General features: G+C 45.7%; 1 protein-coding gene across 1 annotated transcript; it reads left to right on the top strand.

The window, feature by feature from the left end:
• The first annotated feature begins 1,518 nt into the window (after positions 1-1,518).
• LOC311029682 (BCL2/adenovirus E1B 19 kDa protein-interacting protein 3) lies at positions 1,519-6,632 on the top strand. The gene is made up of 6 exons (XM_084034956.1): positions 1,519-1,729; positions 3,953-4,103; positions 4,349-4,430; positions 4,910-4,983; positions 5,626-5,772; positions 5,878-6,632. The coding sequence occupies exons 1-6, from the start codon at positions 1,687-1,689 to the stop codon at positions 5,924-5,926; spliced, it is 546 nt and encodes a 181-aa protein (XP_083891082.1). The 5' UTR covers positions 1,519-1,686; the 3' UTR covers positions 5,927-6,632.
• The last annotated feature ends 2,078 nt before the right edge of the window (positions 6,633-8,710 follow it).

Below are 8,710 nucleotides of genomic sequence, written 5' to 3'. Positions count from 1 at the left end.
CGATCAAGTCTGATGTGCAAAAATAGTTCAAAATCCAAGTCTTTGGTTTGCATTTAGTAAAAGTCCTATTAATGAGTGATTTTCTGCGTTCTATGGTTTATGTTTTAAATCAAGTAGCCTAATCCGTAGGATTTATTCAGGGCGGTCGTTATTATTGAGATCGTGTCGTTCTGGGAAGTTGTCGTTTCCAAACAGTTGCTTCATCAAACGAGTGGAACTGATTACCGGCCGCTGTTTGTTCCTCCAGCCGGAGACGTGATTTATCTTCTTAGATTGCTGTTTAGTTCATCAGTTAGACACTCCTAATGAACCAGTAATTAACATCTATAGTCCATAATGGGTCATCAAGTCGTCATCTAGACTTGATGACCCATTAGGAAGTGTGAAGTTATTTTTTGATGCATTGCCAACATCTGTAGCCGCTTTATTACTGAAAAGAAAGGATACACACACATCAGCCAGAGGGATTGTTCTAAACCTGGAAGCCCTAGTTATTTATTAACCATTAATAACCAATTATTAATTGGGGGGGGGGGGGGGGGGGGTATTTACTCTGCATATCAACATAATGGGATGAAGCCCAACTAAAGCCTCACTATTACAAAGTTGAAACAGAATTCCGATACCAAGAAACTACATGAAAATACAGCAAAAATACAAGCTAAGTTAGCAATTATGCTACTTCATGCTACCCGCACAAAAGATGTCTTCATGAAAGCAACATATTATCACTCCACGACCAAAACTCACTGAACCAGCAGGCAGAGAAGAGAAAAAAAATTAACCATAAATTCCTGTTTCGTGATCAAAAGTTGCGTTCAAGTGCACGACGGCTACTCCGATATCTCAAGATCACTTCCGAGTGCAGCCGTCCGGTTTCGTTTGCTTGGTATGGAGGAGCATCCGCTTTCCTTATCAAACAGCCTACATCTGCCTTTCCCCTGTGAAAACATGTCTCCATCTAGTGGATTAACCGAGGTACTGCACCCATCCTAAAGGCATAGCCTCCAATACAGGGCGGAGCTGGTCAAACACAGCAATGGCTTATGGTTTTCTTTCACGTATAGAGGCCAAAAACAGTTGTATCTAGATCTACCTATTTTGGCATGTTAATTAAATGAAACTAGAGGAAATTTCACATGGCACAGATGGTACCCAGAATGGCCAATTTGGAGATCTGACTTACGTGCCACAACAACAACAGCTCGTTTTGGGGGCAAGATGACCAAACTTAATCCCGCCAATTTTGAAATAGCTCCAAATATATTATGTAACATCAGGGGTGAGAGAACTCACTTATTTAACCAAAATTATTCAGAACGTCTATTTGTGGTTATTTTTAGGCACACACCTGCTGCTGCATCATGTTGTTGTTGTGGCTTCTTACCTGCTGAGCTCTTGTTTTGTTTACCTCCTCCCTCCTGACACGTGGGGAAGGCAGGGAGGGGGAGGGGGGAGTGAAGGAGGGAGGGAGGGAGGGATTAGCGCAACGTCGCTGCCCGGTGTCCCCTTTTAAACCACAACAAACACAAGAGTGATTGAGAGAAAAAGGCGCACAAGGCAGAAACCCGCATTTGCACCTGCTCGTCCTCGGCCAGTGCCAGCATCTCTCCGAGCTCTCTCTCTCTGTCTCTCTCTCTCTCTCTCTCTCTCTCTCTCTCCATCCATACACTCCGACGATCAGGCATGTCTCTGTCCGGCTCGCAGACACCAGAGGACGGACTCTACGGTGAGTGATGGAGGCACATGAACCAGGCCATTCGGGGTTTTTTTGCGATATCAGGACAGCGTCTAAACAGCTAACTGAGATTAGTATATACATACAGTATGTGTGTGTGTACGTGTGTGTGTGTGTGTGTGTGTGTGTGTGTGTGTGTGTGTGTGTGTGTGTAGCCTACAGATTGATTTCATTTCCCAAATGCAAATATCAGCAAGGTGGGTAAACAATGACTCCAGATATGATGATGCTCAGAATGACAGAAGAAGAAGAAGAAGAAGAAGAAGAAGAAGAAGAAGCAGAAGAAGAAGAGGAAGAAGAAGAAGAAGAAGAAGAAGAAGAAGAAGAAGAAGAGGAAGAAGAAGAAGAAGAAGAAGAAGACATCATGGAGTTTGCATTGTTGTTGCCAGCGACGCTGTCATTGTGTAAACGGATTCCCTGACTCACCTGTTCGTATCTCTCTAAGCCAATTAAGATGCAGAGATTTCCTGACGTTTATAGCTCCACTGTGCTGCGTGCAGATTGCTCGGCACAGGAGGATGCTGGGTAACAATGTAATGGGGGAGGGGGGGGGGGGCAGCGTGCGAGGCACTAAAGGGGCCGTGAAGATGATGGGGGAGTTTTAAAGGGCAGCACTTTTAACAGCCTCTCCTGACTTAGAAACACGTGTAACACCAGGTTTAATATGTCAAGGGAACATTTTTTTTTTTTTTTTACAAGCCCCCCCCAAAGAATTTTGTAGAAATTACAGAGAAACCCAGCTGCTTTCTATTTTTTGAAGGGCAGTTAAATGAAGCTAGTACCGCTCATCAAGTTTCTATACAAATTTAAAGAGCAAATTCGTTTCATCAATGAAAATATTACATATTTGGAGACGTCTCTGTAGTCCTCCAGTCCTGTGCAAAGCTAGTGTTTTAAAAAACAAACAAATATTAATCTGTGGCAAGAAAAAAAACAACTATTGTTACGGTGATACCTTTGGAAGACCAAAACCAAAGAACCCTCTCCCCTTTCCGTCCTGTCCCTTATCATTTCTGCACAGTCCCTAAACTGGAATTGGACGTTCATAGCCTTGCAAATCCCCCCAAAAACCAGCGTGTTGTGCTGCAGTTCATTGAGTCTTTTAGCATCCCGATCTTGTCCACATTACATAAAGCTGATTTGGGCGGCGGCGCGGATGCATTTGTACCGGATTCAACCATAGAAACTGATTGAGCGCAGCAGAATGGCGACAGATAGATAAGTCAGACAACAAGGCAGTTATGTCACAACTCCCCTCTGTAAAAAAAAAAAAAAAACTAGGGCAATGGCACAGTTTCCCTGCTCTCCTCCCTCCAGCTCTGTGCCCACTCGTGTCTCTTCCCTCCCTCCGCTGCTGCTGCTGTTTGTGTGACGACAGAAACCCTTTGAGGAGTTGAGGATTAGTGAGATCAGAAGAGAGGGGAAGGATACGTCGATGGGCAGGTGAGGTGTTGATATTTTTTTTGTAAACGTGTCCCGGGGTTCACAGAGGGACACGGACAGCATGACGAGGGAGAAACGAGGGGAGGAAGGGGGGGAGAGAGGGTGAATGGCTAATCTCTAACAGAAATAAGATCTTACGTAAGCGAGCATGCTGTCATCCCCAGTTAGCCCTGCCCTACTGTTAAACACACACACACACACACACACACACGTGTAAATCTTTCCTCATGTACCCGGTGAACCGGCGTGTCCATTCATTCACAGGCCCAGTGTGTGTGTGTGTGTGTGTGTGTGTGTGTGTCCACTCATTCACAGAGAAACAGACTCTCTCTCTCCACCTGTGTTTGCATACACACACACGTGTGGAACATAACCTCCGTGCATCCAGATGTCCGTCCTGCGTTCGCCGTCTCCGTGGTCGTCTGATGTCACGCCATCGCCATCTATCCCGCCATATGCACACCTGTGTTCCATTACAGCATCAGAAATCACCTAAAAAAGATAAATTCACAATATAGTTTGTCTTTGATTCATGCAAACGTCTCGCCATCCGTTTATTCCCGGTGACAGCTGTGCTCTCAGCCGAAACACCACTCAATGTAAACACTGGATTTTGAGGCTATAGATTTGTTTACCTCCCCCCCCTCCCCGGGACTCGTTTTCTGGCTCATTGCAGTGCAGCATATGTGCACGAAAAGCCCCCGCCGCCGTCTGCCTGCCCGAGCATCATTACAAACCCCGCTGCTCGTATGGTTTTTCCCCTCCCATCAGGCTCCTGGGTCGAGCTGGAGGAGCTGATCGCAGCCGTGAGCCGCAGGGAGAGTCTGACAGGGCCGCAGGACAGCATCTCCTCCGCCCTGCAGGGGGAGCTGGAGAGGATCCTTCTGGAGGCACAGCTGGAGTGCGAGAGGAGTAGAGACAGGTAATGATGCGGTCTGTTTGTGTGGATGTTGTTTGTCGTTCGGGGGAGTTTTGAACTGCACAGCGAGGTGGAAGAATCATTTGCACAGTAATGAGTTTCATTCTGTGCTCAGTGGAACTTTGCTTGTTTTTTCCACCACAATGTGTGTTTGCTTTCTCGCTGTTTGTTTGTTTGAACAGGAGTGTGCAGTCTGTTCACATCTCGCTGCTAAAAGCACATTGTAAATGCATGTTTGTCATCCACAGCCCCACGCAGGTGGGGACGCCACAGTCCGCCACTTCCCCCAGACCCACGAGTGAGCAGGACAGCGACTGTATCACCATACAGGTATGTGTTCCAGTCACCGACACGTGTTGTTAATATCCGATGGATTACTTCATCCTCCCTTTTTGTAGTCTTCAGTGGAAAACAGAGGAGTTAGTAAGACTTGTATTGTGTCGTGAAAAGAACATAGTGCTTTATTTTTAAAGCCAATTAACTACAAATCAAATGTTGCCGACCATTTTTAAGAGAAACCTTTTGTATTGATTTCCTTTCCAGCCGCTCACATTCATTCAGTTCAGATACATTAAACCGGTCTGAGATGAGTCCATTTCATGGAAGTAGTCCTGCTTATCGATCCGCCTCGGAGCAGGTGCTTCTGGCTAAACGCTACGTTGTTGGAGATGTTTTCCCTCCAAAGATTTACCAGAAGACGCAGAGTATCAGCATCAATAATGTACACATGCAAGAGATTCCTCAGGTCACCGTGTCTGTATCGATTTTCTCGTGTTGCCACATCAGCTGATCCCTCGTGTTTGTTGCAGGAGGAAGTGGAGCGGCGAGTGGACACCGACTGGGTCTGGGACTGGTCCAGTAGACCTGAAAATATGCCACTAAAGTAAGCGCAGCTCTTGTACAGTCATCCATTTTCTGTTCTATTTATTTAAGTTTGCCGTCATGTTTTATTTAAAATGACATTCCCACGTTGTAAACACTTCAAGAAGATGAATAGATGTTAAAGTCGAGCTGAGATGAAAGCCCTTTTGACCCTTTTAGATCTAATTCCCCCGGCCACAATGGGCACATTTAAAAAAATGTATTTATTAGGATTTTTATATGAAAATCCAATATTCTTTTTCTTCCTGTAAAATAATCTATAATACTCAGAATATTCAGCTCGACCTTAAAACAGTTTAAAGTGCATCAAGTATGAATCGTGAGGCTGTTAGCTTAGCTTAAAGTGTGAAAGCGGGGGGAAACTACTAGCCTAGCTTTCTCTGCCCACCAACACATCTGAAGCTCATTAATTAGCATGTTGTACATGGTTTTATGGAGTTACGTCCTCCATCCATCTGTTTGAGTCTCATCATCGCCGCGTCGCTCCAGTTTAACCGTCTTAAATTCCTCTTTATGGACCTTCTTAAAAGCATTGAAGTCCTCGTTTCCTTGAGTCTGTTTGACGGGTAGCGGCTCTTAATGGTCTCACAGTCTTCCCCTCCTCAGTCTCCTCTCTCTTGTGTTCTCATTATCTCCTCCGCAGAGAGTTCGTGTTCCAGCACCCGAAGCAGCAGGGCTCGCTCAGCGTGAGGAAGACGGATGTGATGAAGAGAGGCATCTTCTCCTCCGATGTGCTCCTCATCCTCGTCCCCTCTCTGCTGGCGTCACACCTGCTCACGCTCGGAGTCGGGTGAGAAGCCGACACACGTTCGGTTAACATGTTGAGGAATCCCAATGTTGCTGTTTGGAGGGGGGGGGGGAGCAACTCAATCACTGCTTTCTCTTCTTTTTTTAGGATCTACATCGGGAAGCGATTGGCTGCGTCTACAACCAGCACGCTGTGACATCATCTGCAGCCCGCTTCCCCCCCCCCATTCGCTAACAGTCCGGCCACTAAGGTCAGACTGTCGGCGCGCTAATTTGCCTCCTTCCTTCGTCGTCACGTGGAAACCTTAGGACCCTGCCTGTCTGTCTGCACCTCCCGTCTCTCTGTCCATCCACCCCCGGCAGCACTCCAGCCGGTCTGTCTTCCCGTGAGTCTGTGCGTGACGTCTACAGCGCCCGGAGAGCGGATGGATGCCGTGCGACGAGTCAGACTGAGGTCACTTTTACTCTCCCGGAGAGAGTAACACTGATCTCAAGCGGCTAACGCATCATCAGAGAGGAGAGACTGCCCAGATACAAGAGAGTGTTACCCAGCTAGAACAATAAATCCCTTTTTTGGTTGGAGAAGATGAGAAAACGCTGATTTGGGAACAGTGTGTTCGGACGAAATGAGAAAGATATTATGCGGTAGCCCTTTTCTTCACCCCCAAACCTTTTTGAAAAAGCAAAATGTCTGTTATTTGTCAAAAGTAATGACCCTCTGTGACACGGAGCTGCTGAAAGCGGTTTGTGGTTGTTGGGTTTTTTCCTGCTCTGACGGTGTTTCTCATGTAGTTTCTAGTTGGCTGAGTGAATGTGGGAGTGGCTCTGGTTGGGCTTATTGTCCCGTAAGCCAATTAAATATTTGACTATCATGATCCCATTAAACTTCACTCCTCAAAAATAAACCTTTAATGTGCCTCTTGGGTCTTCTTCTCCTCCTGGCAGCGTTCATCGTGCACATGTTCACCTCGTTTGAGTAAATGAAGGCAAATATAAGACTTGGGAGCCGGTAATTTATACGCTTTGTTTAATGTATTTTTAGGGGTTTTTTTCTGGAGATTATTTGTAAGCAATCATAGAAAACAAACCTGCAAATGAACCGCAGCATCTGTTTAGAATCTCTCCCTTTTTTCCATATGAGGTCAATCGCTGAAAATCACTCTGCTGATTAGTCCAGATAAGCTCTTTGATGTGTTCCTTCCTCCACCAGCCATGACTCTTCCTCCCGTCTATAAATGACATCACACCAGTCTGTCTCTTTCCATCTGCCCTTGTCATTCCTTACCTCACAAAAGTCCTTTTTTTTCTTCTCCTTTTTTTAAGCTGCTGCCTTTCGACCAGTCAACGATTTGACATTTTATTGGTTTGCCATAAACCAGAGAGCCGTTTCCTCTTAACATCTCATGAAAATAGCTGGCTCCGACGTATGGCCCTTTTTTTTTTTTTTGCCGCCTTGAAACATAAATGCGCCCATTTGTTGTCCGGCTCCGACCGAAACCCAACGAGTTTATCGGCCATTAGTGGAGTGTTTGATGTGAGGCGTCCCGCCGAGCTCGTTAAGCCGCTTGTAGACACGGCGAGCTGACGACGCAACAACATGCATGCGTCCGTGGGAGCACAAGAAAGCACCTGGTTTCCATTCACAGACATCCACATGCAACACGCCCGCGCGTTGACGCGGCCTGGTTATGGTTACAAAGCAAACAACCAACAACAGGAAGTAGTTTGTCGGTGAAACGTTGACGTCTGCCGAGGATGGATCCATTAATAATGTTCTCACTGCTCCGAAACATGAAAAGAAATATGATATAATATCATCAGTCAGATGATTATATACGTTTAAGCGTCACACTCCAGATTAGCATCATTTATACAGAATAACTAAAGTTTTACATCCATCATGGTTTGCAGATGAATTTCCTGGTTCAACTTTACTTAGCTTAGATATATATATAAAAATTATAATTGATGACTATCATGAAATGCAACCACCTAGAATGTCTCTCCTTCCAAAGAGGATTGAGTCTCTTTAAACAGCATCTTGTATTTCACTAGCTTTAAAACTCTTCCTGTAAACGTTAGCCGAGCTGAACGCTTCTTGGAAGGAAATATTTTATGGACAAAATGCCTCCACAGTCCTGCTGAAAATTAGGCAAGAAACTGGCCCAAGAAAAGCAGCTCTCTGAATGTACGCTTTTGTTTTCCAGCTGCCACCTGTAACCATGGTAACTGTACACAAAGATGACGACGGCTGTAAACTTTATGTTGTCTAAAAACAGACCACCTAGAAAGGTGCAACGACTGCCGCTGTAGTGTTTGAACCCAACCCACTTTTGTCTAAGCCCACGTCTAGACTTGTACGCCTCACACAATAGATGCGTTCTCATTTTAATGAGGAGGAATCAGCGATCAATCAATGGCAGTATCAAGCAGGCGATTAAAGACTTTGAGAGAAAGTGTGAATCACTGCAACCACAAGTTTATGAGCGTAGAAATATGATGTTTGGCGCAGAAGCATGCGAGATTAGCTGTGGACAGACAGAGATGCACACTCACACACACACACTGATGTCGTCATGTCCTGGCAGACGTAATAATCTTTTCTTTTTTAAGTTTCATTGTAGTGAAAGTTGTGGAAATAGATCAGAATTTTCTTTTATGTCTGGCTTTGTCCCAGATACACCCCCAAAAAAGCAGTTTTTCCTAATTTTGGGTCAAACAGGCAGTCACAGGTGGCCCACGCTGCTGTAAATCACCATGTTCTCACACAGTTATATCCCCCCGTTGCTGTGAACCTTGGGGGGGGGGGGAGCGTTAAAGCGAAACGGCAGACTTTCAGCAGAAGTCCGAGCGCTCGGTGTTACGAAATAACGGGTAACTTGTTGACGGCAGAGGACACCGAGGCCCGAGACAGAATGTGGAATAAGTCTGTTCATTTCCTGGACGCCACATTAGCGATCGGACATCGGACCTCGCTCTGG

This window comes from Eutrigla gurnardus (genome assembly GCF_963514095.1).
Source record: "Eutrigla gurnardus genome assembly, chromosome: 19".
Lineage (NCBI taxonomy): Eukaryota > Metazoa > Chordata > Actinopteri > Perciformes > Triglidae > Eutrigla > Eutrigla gurnardus.
Note: the sequence above shows the minus strand (reverse complement) of the source record. Positions and strands in the feature narration are given on the sequence as shown.

What these genes read in the sequence shown, in the direction of transcription:
- LOC311029682 (XM_084034956.1), top strand. Translation starts at nt 1,687, where the DNA reads ATGTCTCTGTCCGGCTCGCAGACACCAGAGGACGGACTCTACG. An exon ending in TGCGAGAGGAGTAGAGACAG is followed by an intron (nt 4,104 to 4,348) that starts GTAATGATGCGG and finishes TGTCATCCACAG; the next exon opens with CCCCACGCAGGTGGGGACGC. An exon ending in CTGCTCACGCTCGGAGTCGG is followed by an intron (nt 5,773 to 5,877) that starts GTGAGAAGCCGA and finishes TTCTTTTTTTAG; the next exon opens with GATCTACATCGGGAAGCGAT.